Source organism: Athene cunicularia (genome assembly GCF_003259725.1).
Source record: "Athene cunicularia isolate RWA chromosome 28 unlocalized genomic scaffold, athCun1 chr28_part1, whole genome shotgun sequence".
Taxonomy (NCBI): Eukaryota; Metazoa; Chordata; class Aves; order Strigiformes; family Strigidae; genus Athene; species Athene cunicularia.
Genome location: NW_020799139.1, coordinates 1612765 through 1630073, shown reverse-complemented (window position 1 = coordinate 1630073; position 17309 = coordinate 1612765). Strand labels below are relative to the sequence as shown.

At 52.4% G+C, this 17309-nt stretch overlaps 2 protein-coding genes across 3 annotated transcripts in view; one reads left to right on the top strand and one right to left on the bottom strand.

Annotated features, from left to right (window-relative positions):
* TMEM161A (transmembrane protein 161A) overlaps positions 1–4245 on the top strand; it is a 5964-nt gene extending 1719 nt beyond the window's left edge. Inside the window, exons 2-12 of the mRNA XM_026864917.1 lie at positions 268–511; positions 600–680; positions 951–1048; positions 1164–1320; positions 1638–1789; positions 1870–1930; positions 2068–2211; positions 2432–2545; positions 2744–2918; positions 2997–3093; positions 3341–4245. Of these exons, the coding sequence (XP_026720718.1) occupies positions 268–511; positions 600–680; positions 951–1048; positions 1164–1320; positions 1638–1789; positions 1870–1930; positions 2068–2211; positions 2432–2545; positions 2744–2918; positions 2997–3093; positions 3341–3597 (1580 nt within the window). The 3' untranslated portion in view covers positions 3598–4245. The remainder of the gene's footprint in view (positions 1–267; positions 512–599; positions 681–950; positions 1049–1163; positions 1321–1637; positions 1790–1869; positions 1931–2067; positions 2212–2431; positions 2546–2743; positions 2919–2996; positions 3094–3340) is intronic.
* A 2336-nt stretch (positions 4246–6581) lies between these two features.
* SLC25A42 (solute carrier family 25 member 42) overlaps positions 6582–17309 on the bottom strand; it is a 19685-nt gene continuing 8957 nt past the window's right edge. Inside the window, exons 3-8 of one of the 2 annotated variants that reach the window (XM_026864990.1) lie at positions 16609–16720; positions 14244–14269; positions 13228–13394; positions 12459–12575; positions 11827–11978; positions 6582–11445 (exon numbers count right to left, since the gene is read on the bottom strand). In XM_026864990.1, coding sequence (XP_026720791.1) covers positions 11120–11445; positions 11827–11978; positions 12459–12575; positions 13228–13394; positions 14244–14269; positions 16609–16720 — 900 coding nt within the window. In that variant the 3' untranslated portion in view covers positions 6582–11119. The remainder of the gene's footprint in view (positions 11446–11826; positions 11979–12458; positions 12576–13227; positions 13395–14243; positions 14270–16608; positions 16721–17309) is intronic. The other variant, XM_026864991.1, reaches the window with a different exon arrangement.

Genomic DNA, 17309 nt, shown 5'->3' with positions numbered 1-17309 from the left:
CCCCGGGGGGGCGTGCTCGGGGTGCGGGGGGGTTATGCCCGGGCCGTGCCCGTCCAGGGGGTGCATGTCCGGGGGGTGCCTGCCCTGAGGGGGGGTCTGTGCTCGGGGGGTGCCTGCCCAGCGTGTCCTGGACAGTTGCATGCCTGGGGGGTGCATGCTCAGGGGTGTCTGCCCGGGGGGGGGGGTTATGCCTGGGGGGTGCACAGCCAGTCTGTGAAGGATTGGGGGGGCATGCCCCGGGGTGCGTGTGCCCTGGCTGTCCCGTAGCAGGGGCAGGGGCTGGGGGAAGCCGACAGCCCTGGTGTTGCTCGGGGTCGGGGGGGCACACACACACTCCCCAGCTCCCCCCCCGCCATCTCTGGGAGGTCGGGTGCCGGGGTCGGGCCCTGAGGGTGTCCCCGGCGCAGGCGGTGATGGGGGTGCAGGTGGTGCTGAGCCTGCTGGCAGCCAGCGTCATGCAGAAGATGGCCCCGCACTGCTCCTTCGCTCGCTGGCTGCTCTGCAACGGCAGGTACGTGACCCCCGTCCCAACCTGGTTATCCCCGGGGGGCCTCGGGGACACCCAGCGCCGCTGATCCCCCCCCGCTGCTCCCCTCCAGCCTGCACCGCTACAAGCACCCCTCGGATGAGGAGCTCTGCGCACTGGCAGGCAAGCAGCGCCCCAAGAGCAAGCGGGACAGGTCAGCTCAGCTCCCGCCCGGGCGGGTGGGATTTAAAACGAGAATTATTTTGTTTTGGTATAACGGGAGTCGTCCCGACGTGCCACGGGACTTCCCTGGGGAGATGCGGCAGTGGCAGCCTTGGCCACGGACGGGCTCGGGGCTGGTGCTGGTGACAGGGAGCCCCAAGCTGGGGACGTGCCACCCTGTGTGAGAGGTTTTCAGCACCGTGGGACACAAGGGACAAGCCAGCTCCCTGCCTGCCGTCCCGAGCCCGCCATTCCCTTGCAGGAGGGTGAACGGTGTGATGGATGAGAAGCCCCTCTCCGTGCCCCGGGACATCGACCTCCGCCTGGACACCAGCCCCATCACCGCCGTGGATGCTCTCGGTACCCCCCCCGGGGTCCCACCGCTCCCTCTGCACGCGGGGTCCAGCACTGCCCTGGCCTCGGGGCCCCCCCGTGTGTCCCCACAGTGTGGTGACATGTCCCTCTCTCACACCAGTGCTGCGTTATTTCCTGGAGTACCAGTGGTTTGTGGATTTTGCCGTCTACTCCACCGCTGTGTACGTCCTCACCGAGGGCTACTACTGCCTGGCGGACCCCCAGAAGGAGACCAACATCGGGGTGCTCTGGTGCCTGCTGACAGTTGTCTTCTCCGTGTATCCTTCTGCCGCCTTTCGGGGTGCAATTGCCACCACCTGCCGGGTCCAGGCTGCTGGTGGGCAGTGGAGGGAACCCACCATCCTTGGTTTTTCTCCATCAAAAGCCAGTTGAGGTGGAAAACTTAAATTTATGGGTTTATGAACTGATGAGTTGTGGAGGTGCCTAACTTCTTCTTTTCTCTTCGAAGAGAAGGTGGCAGTGGCCTAACGATGGGAGTGCTTTACGACGTGCTAATGAGCAAGGGGGTCCCACTGTTTTTGGGGGGGGTGTCCCAAAGCCCCCGGTTTCCTTGACGGCCACCCCTTGCCTGCAGCAAGGTTTTCTTCATGGTGATGCGCCATTATTTCCGCTCGGAGGAGGGGGGCGAGCGCTCCGTCTGCCTCACCTTCGCCTTCTTCTTCCTCCTCCTTGCCATGGTGGCCCTGATCATCCGTGAGGACTACCTGGAGTTTGGCCTTGAGCCCGGTGGGTGAGGGGGGACAGGGAGAGGCCGGTGGTCCCTGGGGGCTGTGGGCACCCCACTCACGGGGGCTCACTCCCCGCAGGGCTGGCCGGTGTCAGCAGCAACCTGGAGAGCATCTTGAAGCAGCGGGGCTGGGAGTGGACGTGAGTCAATGACTGGGCAGGGTGGGAAATGGGGGTTTCAGGAAGGTTTTTTTTAAAGTTTAGGGTGGAAAATCCCTCTGGGGCTCACTGGGGACAGGACGACCCGTTCCCTTCTGTGCTACCTTCTCTCTCTGCAGGCTTCCCCTCGCCAAGCTGGCCTTCAAGCTGGGGCTGGTGGCCCTGTGCTCCTTCCTGGGCGCCTGCCTGACCTTCCCAGGGCTGCGCCTAGCCCAGACACACCTCGACGCTCTCCGGATGGCGGCCGACAAGCCCCTGACCCAGTTGGGTGAAATCTGTGTGGGGAAGGAGGCGAGGGGGTCGGTGCGGGCACCTCGGGGGCCAGGACCCCCCCCGGCTCCATGACTGCAGGGTGGTGAGGAGGTTCAGTGGTGGGAGAAGGGGTTGGGGGTGTGTGTGAGGACCGGTCCTGGCCCATGATGGGATGGAGGGAGCAGGGGGGCACAGCGGGCTGCAGGGGGGTCTCTGACAGCTCTGCTGCAGGGTCCTGCTCCACCTGAGTTTCCTGGCACCCGTCCTGGTGGTGGTGATGTGGATCAAGCCCATCTCGCGGGACTTCCTGCTCCATGCACCCATGGGCAAGCAGACGGTGCAGATGTAAGTGGGTCCAACCCTGCAGCCTTGCTCTGAGGGGAAACTGAGGCATGGGGGCACCAGTCCACCTCCTCCACCACCAGTACCCCCCCCTCCATCCTCCCCACCACCACCACGTCTCCTGTCAGACACCCTCTGAGGTGCAGGGGTGGGGGTGTGTCTGGACCCCAAGATCTCCCTGACAGCCTCCTCCTGTCCCAGCATGTCAGACTCTGCCTACAACACCGCGCGCCTCTGGACCATCGTCGGCCTCTGCCTCTTGCGCTTGGCCGTCACCCGCCATCACCTCCAGGCGTACCTGGGCCTGGCCGAGCGCTGGGTGGAGCAGATGAGGAAGGAAGCCGGGCGCATCGCCGTCCTGGAGATCCAGCGCAAGGTCTGGCCACGGGAGCTGCAGTGGGAGCGGGGGTCCGGGCATGGCCACTGCCTCCCTGCTGATCCCCACTGCCCACAGATCACGAGGATTTACTGCTACGTCTCCGTGGTCAGCCTGCAGTACCTGGGACCCGTCATCCTCACCCTCCACTGCGCGCTGCTCCTCAAAACGCTGGGTGAGGAGGCAGCGGGGGGAATGTGGGCAACACGGGGGGCTGGGGACGGGCAGGATGAGACCAGTAAGTCATCCTCAAGCCATCAGCACCCGCAGCGTCCCCAGGCTTTCAAGACCTGCTTTGCTGGCGTGAGCCTGATGCGTGCAGCGAGCGCGCTGGGACTCAGCCATCAGCACAGCTGTAGCACGGGGATGGGGCTGCAGTGCGGGGACCGACCCCCCACAGACCTGTCCCCTCTGTCACGCAGGGCACTACTCGTGGGGGCTGTACCCGGAGCCCCCTCCCCTCCCTCCGGCAGCGACGGCAGCACTGCCACGCCCCGGCGGTGTGGACAAGGAGGACGTGCGTGTGGCGGTGGAGCAGATCACCAGCATCTTGGGCAGCATCTTCACCCCCCTCTTCTTCCGTGGACTCTTCGCCTTCCTCACCTGGTGGGTGGCCGCCTGCCAGGTGGTCACCAGCCTCTTCGGCCTCTACTTCCACCAGTACCTGGCAACCTCCTAGACTGGAGGGAGCTGGGATGTGCTTTGGGGAGCAAATCAGGGGCCTGGCCGCTGGTCCCCTTGTTCCTGCCGTGGCTGGTTTCCCGCTTTGCACGTGCTGGTGGCACACGTGGACACGCACGCAGGGATGTTTCTGCTGCCAGCTCTTGGCGTGATGGGTTTTATGCGTCCAGGCCAGCGTGGGCATCGCCTGCTCCTGCCGCCGATCACCACCGTGCCTGCCCTCGCCCCGCTGCCACTCCGGGCTCTGTCCCACCAGCCCCTCGTCCCCTTCCTGGCCCTGTGTGGTGACAGAACAGCTGAAACCCCACAGCCGGGTTTGCTGCTGCCTGCTCTGACCCCACACGGGGACACTGCTGCTGGGGGCAGCGGCTCCTGCCAGCCCCGGGCGGGAGGTGCTGGGGATGGCTCCTGCATGGTGGAGACCTCAGAGCTGGGCTGGCCGGGCAGCTTGGCTTGCCAGCACAGAGCCTGTGGTTTGTTCTGCCACGTTTGCCTCCACTGGCTGAGGACGAGTGTATTTTTGTAGGGTTGCTGCTCTGGCCAGCTGCGTCAGAGCTCCTTGGGGTCATCCCTCTGCTTCGTGTGAAATCCTCAGGCCCAACAGCCTCGGCTGTTGGCTGTTTTAGAAATAAATGAGTAACCCAGAGTCCGTTTGCCCCTCCGCACGCCGCTGCTCTGTGTGTGCTCTGCAGCCCCTCGAGCAGGGCAAGGGGTCTGACTGCACGAGGGCAGCTGCCCTGGGGCGGGCGGGTGAGCAGCAAAACCCTGGAGGTGTTACCGGGCAAGTGGAAGAGGCTGAGCCCTTGAATCAACCCTTCAGCCCGGCCTCAGCACCCTCGAGGAGGAGAAAACACCTTCACCCTATCCCAGCCCGATTCATCGCCTGTTCCTGGCCCTTCCCTTGGCGCTGGGATGGCACCAGGGCTGACAGCCCAGTGCTGCAGGGGGACGGGGTACACAGCCCCTTGTCCAGCTCAGCCAAGCTCTTCCCCACTGCACGGTGGGTGCTGGTCCAGCTCCATGAAAAAGGATTAGCAGGTCTGGGCTGCTCAGAGAAAGGGAGAGGGGCTCTGATCCTATTTGATAGCCTTGTAATGGTCTTAATTCCCTCTTGCTAAGGGCTGAGATGAGAAGGCAGCCCTTTGCCCGGTGTTAACAGGGCTAATCCGGACAGCCCTCCTCTGCCTGGTCCCCGACTACCCGAGCCTGGGACACAGCAAAAGCCCTTTTGTGGAAAATTATGGGGAAATTTCCCTTTTGCAAACAACTTGGGGAAACCAGAGCCCAGAGCAGCACCCTTAACCAGCCAAAGGCCAGGAGGAATTTGGCTCCAGCAGCACCATCACCACGACGTGTGGGGAAAGGCACAAGGAAGCAGCGATTCCCCCCGGGCCAGGATGCAGAAGGGACTTGTTCCAGCCTGCGCCGTCCCATTAAAAGCTAGTCCGACTGCCTTGATGGCTCATTTATCTAATTTTCCTTAAGCATGTGGAGGAAGCAGCCGGGGGCTGAGCTGGCAGGGAAGCCTTCGCGGCAGGAGGACGGTTGCTAGGGCCTGGGGTTGTGCTGCATTCAGACATGCAGACAGTTCCTCCCCCGAGATCTGCCCAGACGTGACCCTCTCAGGCGGGGACAATGACTGATAGACTAGCCAAGAGCAGGAGACAGATCCACAGGCACTGAAATTGGGCCACATCAAATAAAATGAAAGAGACCCCCCATCTTCCTCTCCCCAGAATTATTTTTACTCTTTGTATCTTCGCTTTATTTAGAGGATGGGCTGGGCTCTGCCAAGGGCCACACTCAGGCTCTCGTCCGAGGGGAGCAGCTGGGAACAAGACGGTTTGTTGCTGCAGCGGCTCTGCTGGCACCAGGATTCAGAGTGGCACCAGGAGGCCCTGCTGTGACCCGGATCTGGCCTGGCATCATCCCTGCTCCCCCAGTGCTCCTTCAGTGGCCACCGAGCCACATTTGGCAAGAAACCCCGGGCTGGGGAGAGGCCTTGGATGGCAGCAGCTCCTGGAGGTTTTCCATCATGCCCTGGCAGGGAGGAAGAAGTGAGCGGTGCCCTCCCACCCCACTTCCATCCAAAATGAGATCCCCTTGCCCTCTGTCCTGCCTGCACCCTGCCGAGCTGTTCCTGCTGCTCCAGGTCTATTTTGATATCATAGAAAATTTATGTGACATTTTGATATAATGACAGCTCACTCCATGGCTGGCAGCCCAAACCAACTTGGGGGGCTACTCCCCTGCACCCATGAGCCAGGAAGGCAAAGGCAGGGGTGCTACCCTCAGCTGGTGGGGTTGAAGCAGCTGGTCTGGGGATTGTTCTCCAGCTCTGCTGCTTCCCGAGAGGTTTGGCACAAGCCTCAGCTTCTCTTGGGGTGCAGCCAGGACCTCGGCGCTGCCCCATGGCGCAGGGAGCAGCACTGGGCTGCAGGGAGGCTACTCCGGGAGGGCTGGACCCGTCCTCCCTGCTGAGGCCGTCCTGCCCTCGCGGGTGCCACAGTGTCACATCCCCACTAGACCTGGAACTAAGGCTGAAAGGCCCCAAGAGCAAAGCAGGGCTGAGCAGCAGCCTAGGGTCCCCAACTTGGGGGAAGCCGTCGGGCCATGCCTAAGCCGACAGTGCCACCTGCTGCCATTGCACACCCGTCCCCGTCCCACACTGCGGCGCTGGGGACAGGGACAGCGCAGGAGGAGGAACCACAGGTCTCTGAACCATCGCCAGAACTGCCTACCTTCCTTCAAGTTTCTTCCAACTTCCCCCCAAAGACCTGTTCTCTTCATAGGGTGCTCCTGTGCGCAGGAGACCTGCGTGGTTGGGGGCACAGTGAGCCCCACAAGAGGTACCCCCAGCCACAAGCTTCCCCCCCCCAGACACCCCCACATTGAGTCCCTCCATAAATCCACCCAGCTGTACCAGGCCCCTCACTCTCATGAGCAACATCTAATAGGAAACAACCTCAGAGAGCCTGCAAAGTCAATTATATTTTTTATTAAATATACATCCTCTCTTGGCACAAATCTTAAAATATATAAACATTATATAACAAAGTGTCTTCACTGCAATAAAATAGAACTCCAGATCCAAGAAAAGCAGTCAAAATTGACACACACGCATACACGCACACATGGATGGTGAGGACACGTCTTGACAAAAGGCATTTAACAGTGTTTGTGCTAATATATGCATAGACCACACAGGCAGTGAACAGTGCTGGGAAACCCTGCATCGCATGGCATTGAAGGGGGAGACGGGGGGAGCAGGAGGAATCAGCCCCTACAATAAAATAAAAAGGCTGTTTTGTAGGAAGGCCACCTCCTCCTCTGGCCCAGCCCGGGTGGGGAGGGTCCATAACGTACTGCAGAGCCCCAGTTGGGTACTGGGGAAACACGGGAAGTATCCCACGGCATTTCCTCCCCCCTCTGCCCGCCCAGGACTGGCACCAGGCTCGCTCGGCATTGCCACAGTGCTTCTGCTCAAAGTTTCCTTTCCTGCCTCACCTGGTTTTTGTGTTAAAGACACCAGAGGGTGAAGATGATAGTGCTCGACTCCTTCTAGGCAGAAGGTGCTAAGAAGTTAACAGAAGTACCACTAATTTTCCACAGAAGCTATGAAACTGCTTTGGGAGAGCTCCCACAGAGTACCAGTGCCACCCCACAGGACCCACCCCACGGCTTTCCGTGACGCCTCAGGAGGCTGCGACCCCTCTGCTGACCCTTCCACCACGGGCCTGCCAACCACCACCCAGCTCTTCGGCAGCTCTGCCCTCTGGGGAACTGCCAGAGGTCTGCACGGGGTATGCGGGGCAAGGCAAGGAGCCAGCTCAGGTCCTACCTCTCACATACTGAGGTTCCCTGACTGAGCCTCCCAGGAGGACAAGCTCTCCCCGAGCGACCCACAGAGCAAGCGGGCGGCAGGCGGAGGTACCGAAAGAGGAGACGACAAGCAGCAGCGGCATTTCACAGCTTGGGAGGGTGAAGTGCTAGGAGAAGTGAAGGCGTTAGGCTGGACAAGTGGTTCAAGGAATTTTCAAGAAAACCTTCTGCCCCGTCACCCAGTGACTTTAACTGTGTGTGCGCCCCCACCCAAGCAGCCCTGCCTGTGAGTGGGAAGCCCAGTTGGGCTGTTGGGGCATTGCTATCAAAGCTGGAATTTTGTCATTTTGGATGCATTTCATTGGACCTGATTCTCTCGAAGTGCTAGTGCGGGACTAAAGGTGCAGAAGCAGGAAGGGAGGGAGAGTAGACAAGAAAAAAAAAAAAAGCACAAATCAATGTTTGGCGGTAGCGCATTAAGGAACAATGAGGAACATGACTTGAAAATAAAAGCAAGGAATTTGAGAAGAATAAAAGAGAATTGGGCAATGTGTGGTAGTAAGAAAGTTCTACAGAAAATAAGGACTACAGATTATTCCTGTTCGACTTGTCTCCTTTCTCAGAGCTAAAGGCAATGGACCTTCTTGGCCAGCACACAGGCACCCTCCCCTTCCCAATCAGCATGCCCCAAACTCCTCAGGCACTCATTCCAGGCAGCAGAGAGATCTGGAACAATCCTTGCATGAATTGAGACATAAGAGAAGGGAAGAGAACACTCTGTTTCTCCTTTTCTACATTCAAATCAGAGAAGGGGAAAAAAAAATTTAAAAGCTACTTAAAACGACCCAAAGCAATAACACACAGTTACTCTGAACACTTTTGCGCAAGAAACAAAAGGACCAAAACCATTACAGATTGAATTCAAAGATCTGTCTCTGAACAAACAGCCTGCAAGACTTGGGAAAAGATGTTTGGCTAAATTTCCATTTAATTAAGATCAGGTGGAGCTGCTAATTAAGGAACAACTTATCTGAGCCCAAGGCTCCCAAGTCAGGCTGTGCTGCAGGTCCTGTTTCTCAGCTCAGGGTCCCTGGGCTCCCTGTCCATTTAATCCACTGGCACAAGCACCCTGTGCAGACCTGCCCTCCCGCTCAGTCCCAAACAAGAGGCTAGTCATCCAGTGTAAATCCTTTCTCAGTCAGGACCCAGGAGGAATTAAGCCACCTCTGCTGCCATAAAGGTTCAGTGATGCTCAACGTCTCCTAAGACCAGGTCTGCTGCACTTGCCTCCCAGATGACCTACTGTGGAGCCAAGGAGCCCGCTCGAACTTGAATGCCAAAGTTCAGCTTCCTCTTGTCTTCACACAGCACCCACCGGCTGGGCAGGGAGGCCTCGGCCTGGATTGGACACACAGTGACACACACAGAGGCACGTACACAGAGCGACCCGCTGACACACCCAGTGCCGGTCTGTACCTCGCTTCTGGGGCGGGATGCAACTGCCTTAGGATTTCCTCACTGGGCCGGAGAAGAGAAAGACAAGAGCAGAAATAATTGGCTTCTCCATTGGAGAAAAGAAATTAGAGCTCTCGCAAAGGACTAAACAAAATGTCACCCAAACGAAGAGAACAGCTGATCATCTTCCATTAGCCACGGGAGCAAGAAACACACAGAATTCACGGCCATCCTCCCTAAAGACTCTTCAAACAACACCACCCAACATTTAATTACAAGGTATATCAGTGACTGCAGTCAAGTTTCACAATGCAAATTATCATTTGTGGGGTTGGAGGCAGAAATTACTGAGGTTACTACCCTGCCCATCCACAACCATTAAAGTATGATCAATCCCACGTGCTCCGGGAACAACGCAAGCTAATACTTCAGTATGCTGGCACTCTGCCACGTCCACAAAACGGAAGTGTAGGCGCTCGATTCCTAGGGAAATATTTGGCATTAGAAGCAAGTTATGCTCCAAAGAACAAGTGCAAAGACAAAAGAAAGGAGAAAGCTATTTCTACCAATTGTGCAATTACCTCCATTCCCATTAATAAAGCCGTGACACAAGGCTCAGATTACAATGGCTAAAATACATACAGCAGAAAAGGACAGCTTTTAAATTATGTCTTAGTCTTCTTTTATACATTACGGACTCTATCGGCCAAAAAGGGATTTTTAATCTTGGTTTATGTAATCTGATTCTCAGAGAAGTCTAAAGTTTGCTTTGACCTCTCTTGCAAATTTAACATAGGAATGGAACATAAACTAAAACTACCCCCAAATCTCCATCTCCCTGAAAACTGATTTGAAATCGAAACACTGAAAGGTACTTTACCATTAATTTTCAAATTGCAACTGAAAATGATTGGCACCATATATATATATATATATAAAATTTCTGAGGGGTCAATACTGACTGTGGTGCTCATTCTCCCAAGGACTCAGTTGGTCCAGAAGAACTCTAGGAATAAAAGCAAGCGGGCTTAGGTGTGGACTAACGAACAGAGGTGACACAACCTACACAGCAGGCACCAAAAGACAACAAAATTGTTCAGATGCAGGGCTGGCAGCTCGGGTCAACTACTCGGCTGCATTCACCAGACGTGAGCAGCCTTTCAGGACAGCTAAATCAGCATCACGTGTGAGTCCGAGGTGTTTGTTCTTGCCTCGTGCATAAAGCGGCAACAATAATACTGAAGCATAAAACTGCTTAATGCACTAGAAAAGGAAGTGTTACATACTTCAAATTTGAGGAGTTAAGTCACGACCACACTACAGTCTGCCAAATCCCTCGGAAGAACACTGCCTTTAAGACCAGGACAACTACAGAAGGGTTTGGGTAGCCCGAAAGCACTACTGCTCTTTGATTCAATCCAGTTTGTGAATCCAGGCACAGCCCCTACTCAACAACACTGACGACAAATATGAGAATTTGATTTACAAAACCGCTCAGAACTTTCCTCCCCCGCTGTCTACAGTCTTTGGTAATCTCAGAGGGACACTGCAAGGGATATTTTATGCAACTCAACCCAGAAATGAGAAGAACGTCTGAAAAAGGGCAGCATTTCCAGCCAGAGCTCACATTCATCTTCCAGAACAACAGAAGTGACCTGGACCTGTTAAATCCTGCTGTGTCCTGTTTTATGGAGACCGATGCTTATAGGTCAGAGGAATCTGGCATTCCCTACAGACTAACTGGAATATTGCACTTGGCAGACTGCCTCCAGCTAACACATGTTCAGTAACTCAAAACTGCCTACGAGGAGCAGCAGTCACTTCCCAGATTCAGGGGTTCACTCCAACAGCACCGAGTCCTCTCTTTCATCATTCACCGCTTTATCTGCCCAGAGACCAGGTGAGGAGCCAGCAGCAGCACACGTTTGTTTGAGAGGCTCCACTCCTGGTATCAAAGAGTAATCCAGAAGGGTGAGGCAGCTACTTTAGAGGACTCAGTTCTGCAGAACTGTAAAAAAGAATTTCATTTAGGAAAAAGTTAGTTTCAGGTTGAGGTTTCCAAGTAACTCAGAGGCTCATTAAAAAGAAAAAAAAAATCCAACAACAGAAAAACAAACAAACAAATAGACAAGAAAGGTAAGTTCTCAGCTGGGGGAGAGCATGTACAAAGTGAGGGAACGCTAGCATTGCTCTTTCTACACATGTTGTACTTTTCCCCAGCAAGGGCTGTGGGGATTAAGCTACTACCTTTCAACATTAGTGCTGTGCTGTAATTTACGGAGAAGGATCTGCGTCAGGTCAAAGGTTGTGAAGCTTATTCCCACTGCAATTGGACCTTTGACCCAGTTCATGCTGAGTCCTTTGTACAAGCCACGGATTAGTCCCTCTTCTCTTATAATCTCCTGCATGGTGAGAAGGATGGAACTGTATGTGTGTCCCATAACCCCCGCCGTCTGCATTCGTCGGCGAACCACATCCAGGGGGTAAGAAGCTGACTGGCCAATCAAGCCTGCACAGGCACCAAACAAAAGCCGCTCCGGAGGGGATGGCTGCAGTTTCCCACTGTGATCTGGGAAAGAGAAAGTAGCAGAGTGTAGAAAGCTTCTTGTAATAAACACGTGATTAAGGTCAAGTGGGCTGAGAGCCAAAGAGAGGAGAGCTCCAGAGATTTTGTTCCCAACATGGTTGTTAGCTGACTTGCTACATAACCAAGTCCTTCTGCAGCCAGGGCTTGCACCTTCTCGTTTCTCTGCAAGACAGAAATACTGATTTCTGCAGCTTGCCTCCTTCCTAGTCTGGGATTAGAGAGAGGGAGGCACAAGGCATCCTCTTCAAGCACAGAACTTTGGCCTCAAGGCCAGGAAAAGGACTTGCACCACTGAATTCAAACATGTCAAGTTAGCCAGAAGCTTACACCACTTCACCTGAAAGCCAACCACGTTGCCTTTACCTGCGTGTAGTTTCTTCAACGTCTCATAGGTGAAGAAGCTAAGACCAGCATATGGAATCACTCCAAGGATGGTGGGTGTAAATCCCCTATACAACGTCTTCAGTCCTTCCTCTCGGGATATTCGGATGAAGACATGAACAATATTGCTGTACCTAGCATGTGGACATGGGAAAAGCAAATCTGTGCCAGTTAGCCACTGCATACACCAGTAACATTTCCAACAGGACTTTCTGAAGGATCAGCAATTAATTAATTCAGCTCTGAGCTCATCGAACAGCTCAGAAGGGATTTCAGAAGCCTGAAATGGAGAAGCCAGTCACCAGCTCTCCTACAGCCCTAGCACAGCACGCTAGCCTGTCTGTCAGCTCCCTTCCAGAGGCACTGTGCCAGCTGGCCTCCTACAGAGCCAACACACAGCTTTGACTAGTGAGGTCCTCCCATACCGATCTCCTTCCAGCCTCTGGACTAACCAGGCCTCTGGTCATTTAATCAGTGCTCAGACCCCAGCAATTTATTACACCAAAGGCTCCGAGCAAGAAGTGACCCAGAAAATGGGAATAAAGTCATCTGACCTTAAAAGAAAGTTCTGCATTTGTTTGTGGTGCTTGTACTTGCTTTTGTTAGGCACTTACATCTCCTTCGGCGTGACAGCCATTCGAGCACGGACCATATCCAAGGGGTAGGTTAACATGGCAGCCGTTGTGCCTGCCAGAGAGCCAGCAATGAATCGAGGAAAGGGTGTCAGCGCTCTAAAGTAAGGTGAGAGAAGAGACCAAACAGATCACCTGGAGATGGAAATACTATGTGGCTTCTGAGCATGGCTCTACTCTAGCTGCTACTGAATCCCTTCCCTGCCTGTGTACTGAAGAGACGGGGGGGTGTGGGGTGTGTGAAGCAGTTGTGGGTTGCCACAGCCATTACAGATGCAGGCTTAGAGAAAATCTCCGTTGAGGACAGCAAGCCTGACTTGGGGTGTCTCCGACTTTTACGTGCCCAAGAGCGAGAGGCTCAGGCCACACGCACAGCTCAGATAACAGCACAAGGCTCGATCTTGTTGCTCCTCCTGCAAAGAAAACCCCTTTGTTTTGCCTGCCCACTCTCAGCACAGGGAAGTGCTAACTCAGTGTCTAGGCCACTTCTTGCTCACGCCTCTAGAAGACAGGGTCCTCTTCTCACAGAGATCTCTCCTGTGCACGGCTAGAAGCCCAGCCCTTTGCTTAGCCCCCTCACACACCCTGTCCTGCAAAGCCATCACGAGTGGGGGGCACAACTCTGTACCAAGAGAGCTTTCAACTCAGCAGCCCTGCACAAAGCAGAGAGACGTGCTCCCTCCCTACACTCTACGGTCCCACAAACTGCTCCATCCTCCTCTGCAAGGATCAAAGCCACGCTGCATCTTACTTTCCCTGGAAGCCGTAGTAACTCCCCAGGAGCTGCTTGTACTCTTCGTGTGCACAGAACTGGATGGCAGCGTAAGGGATCACACGGACCATGGTGGCTGAGTTGCCCCGCCAGAGACTCCAGAAGCCTTCGTTGAGGTAGGTGCGATAAATCAGCCTGTAGGCTTCCTGCAGGCAACAGATCAAAGGTCAGGCAGGGAGATCATGATAAGAGGGAGTCCAAACAATAGAGGGGGAAAAGGTGACCCTATAGCTTAACCTCTCCAAATCCTCCTTCCCACCCCAACCATGGTAAGCTGATATCAGCTGTTTACACTCACAACCCTGACTCCAGAGTAAGACAACTAAAACATCTTCTCTGGGGAGACTGAATCAGATACATCAGAGTGAAAGAGAACTGGAGTTGGGAATACGGAGTTTTACATTCAAGACATCTTAATTTTCCCTCCGAGGGCAAGGCACAGAGCTGGATTGCTGTTTGCACAAGCCATTTCTCAACCCAAATTAATCTTCTTAGTGTAAGTCAGAACCATCTGGATTACACGTATTAGCGCAGCATGCACGGAACAGCTGGAATGCACATGCAACAAAACATTCAGCAAGCCATGATAGCCATCAGCTCCCAAATTCAAATTTCCTATATACTCAGAAACAACTCCAACGGTGGTTGGGGGAAAGAAAACAACCACTAGAGGAGAAGGCCCAGGAAAACAAAGCCCTGAGCCATGCCACAACATTCCCTGTCATGTCACAGGTAGAACCTGGAATATGAAGGAGGAACCAAGGCTCCTCTGTGCTAGGCACAGGACAAAAACATGAACATGAAAGAGCACTGTCCCAGGGAGCATTACAAACAACACTGTTTCCAGTTTTTCCCTCTGTGCTCTTTCACTATGAGAGCTGCTAATAAAAGCCAGGTGAGAAAGTTAAATAAATACAAACAAAAGATGCTGTTAGGGCTATTACTACCATTAATCAAACACTTCAGGTCAACGGGAGACAGACACATCACCTCACCTTGGCAGAAAATCTTTTTGAAGACACTAAAAAGAAAAAATGAGCATTAGGTCTTGCAATATATTTAGATGGATCAAATAAACCATACAGGCATTTTATCTAAGGGATAAAGATAGAAGCAAAAGAATTAATGCAAGAGAATATAGAGCTTCTTTATTATAAACAAAGACTTTCCACTGGTAAGTGCTCCCAGACTCTATTTAGCACATTAAGTTCATTCTTCCACCTACTGTTATGAAAACGTTCAGTTTCTGTCACATTCTTAAAGTGCTAAAAATAAATGAATAAATAAAAAAACCCCCAACCTTGCACCAACCACTTATTTTAGCAGAGCATTTCCATGCACAGCTTCCAGCCTAATGCCAGAATCCAGCAAAGAACGGGTCTGTTTAGTGAGGCTGCACGCAAGAATGGTTTCATCCTAGCAAAACTCAAATGAACACTCAGTTTCTTTTCTTGCATCCATTCAAACTGACAGCATCTCTTTAACTATGTAATACACAAGGCATTTGGAAGCAAGATTTATTCGGCATACAGCAGCTCTGTTTTGTAACATTCCTACAGCAGGAAGGAAACCCAGGCTAAACCCCAACAGCAACGCTAATGAAACACGGTTCCAATTAAGTGTCTATTGCAGTTTCTTTCAAACTCCTTTGAGACTTGTAACCTCTCAAGTGTATCAAACAATCCCATGCAAATACATTTTCACCACGCTATTCGTTTATGCAATTCAACACTTTTTTTTTTTTAAGAAATAAAAACACCTCAATAACCCATTGCAGCTCTGAATGGAAAAGAGGTCTTTTTCCTCTTCCATAGGAAAATTCTTCAGTCTCTAGTTCAAGGGACAACCTTCCTACCCTTATATGACCCAAAGATGCTTTCCCTCCTCACAGACAGGGAATAGACCCCAGAGTAAAAGCCTTTAGGAGGGCAAGAGCCCAAGAAATCCATTAGACACTGAGAAATTGGTCAGAATGGCCACGTTTGAATCACAGCCTTTGCAGCAAGTTTAATGGGCCAAAGCGAACAGGTCTTTTTATAAACGTAGGCCGGTACAAATTAAAGGTGATTTATACAGACAGTTGTTGACTCACTCCAGTTCTGCAGCTTCCACCTCGCCTCTGATCCTAACATTTCCAACCTTAGATGAACCACAGTGTTTGTTCTGGAGAGAAAGCACAGCGCGTACTCATCGCTGCACAAGCATCTGGTCACAGATACGATCCCAGGCTGCAGCCAGCCCAGGCTTTAGCTCCCCACAGCTTGAACTCCCTGATCTCTTATCCCTCCTATTCCAGAACGCAGCCCCTGCTACGTTGAGAATGAGAATCATGTCAAATGAAAGTCAATTCAAAATTAAATGTCATCCAGGGATTAGATTAAACCTACCCAATTCATTTAATCTGGGACGTCAACCAGATTTAAAATTCTTGGCCTCACCAAATGTCTACTGTATTAACTGTCTGCTCTCTTCCCTTTGGGACAATTAGTGGAGCTGACAGTTCGGGCACTGAAACAGGGGAACTGAACAAAGCCCATGATGGGGCTGAATCCCAGATCCTGCCAAACACGTGAGAATTTTCGACTCCAATTAGAAGAATTTCATTTTCAGTTACACACTTTACAGGTTCCAAAAAGGGCTTTGTAATACAAAGCTAGGTATGCCAGCTTCAACGCCTCTTATGCAGCACTTTTCATCATTAACTTCAACTCTCACCAAAACAATTCAGCTGCAATACAATGCAACCCTTAGTAGAAAAGGCTGCATACATTTGAGCAGGCACAGCTTGGCATCCAGCCTTTAGCAAGAAACTCAAACAGCTCAATTACCTCCTTCCAGTGTCACCACATCTCCTTACATTGCTCCTTTCCCCTCCCCACCTTATTTCTCCAAACTGAACAGACACAGAAATCCCAAGTGTTACCAATCATCCCCTCAAACGCTGCCTTTACAGTGTCTATTTACTGGCACTCCAAAACTCTCCCCTTCCGTCACGGAACGCACGTGGCCAGCAAACGTTCACGAGCCACGGACGTCTGTCTCTAACCAGCAATACGTGCATCTGAAATGCACTGAAATAGCAAAACTCTTGCTGACTACCATGAGACTTAGATCCAATAGTACAGGCCAGATGCACAGCTGATTGACACCTGCAATAATCCTACCAAGAGTCAAACAATAGGTTTTTTAGACTCAATTCATTGTGGTAACCTCACTGTTCTGTCTGTATCCTGCCAGGTCTCTGCGGAGTGAAGGAGGGCAAAGCACTGGAGAACAGGCTGGCTGAACAGATCAGAGAAGCTGTTTTGGATTCTGCTAACAATAAAGTGAGAGCGTTTTGCAAAAGCCAACGGGACTTACCTTGAAACATGATTTTTGTCCTATCCAGTGGGGCTACTGCAGTTTTAGCAACAGCACCAGCCAATGCACCAGACATCAGGGAGTTGAGTACTTTCTTTTTTTCCTGGTTATCCTGAAACAAAGCATTGGACACGGTCATTCTTAAGCAAAAGTTGTAATATTTTACCTTTGCTGCAGCATTTACCCCCTCTCTCAAGAACATGGGTCAAAATTATCTTCAAAATTTCAAGCACAGTAAATTCCTGGTCAGATCATAAAGCACAAAGATTAGATTTGTCTGCCAGGATGCAAAGTTCCAAGGTCTGCCACCTCTTACATGTACTGTTTCCTCCCTATTAAGATTTTTAAAAACTAAAATTCTAAAATTTCTACCTCCTCATGATTTAGGCATATAGAGAAGGGAAGTTTCTTTCTTGGCCTTCCAGTAACACAGAAGTCCTATTCCCACGTTGTTCCCAAGATCCTAAGAATAAACCAAGATAGATTTCCTACTACGAGAAACGGAATAGAAGTTATTGACATTGCTGCCACAGCTCATATTTATAAAACAGCTATCTTCTCATAACACATGGGCAGAAAGCAAGTAAATGACTTGAAATCTAACACCGTGAAGGTTACGGACTGAAAGACAAGTCAAGACAAGGCTTAAGAACGTTAACTTCTGACGTGCTTTGTGTTTTCGTGGAGGAGTTCACTTCCCG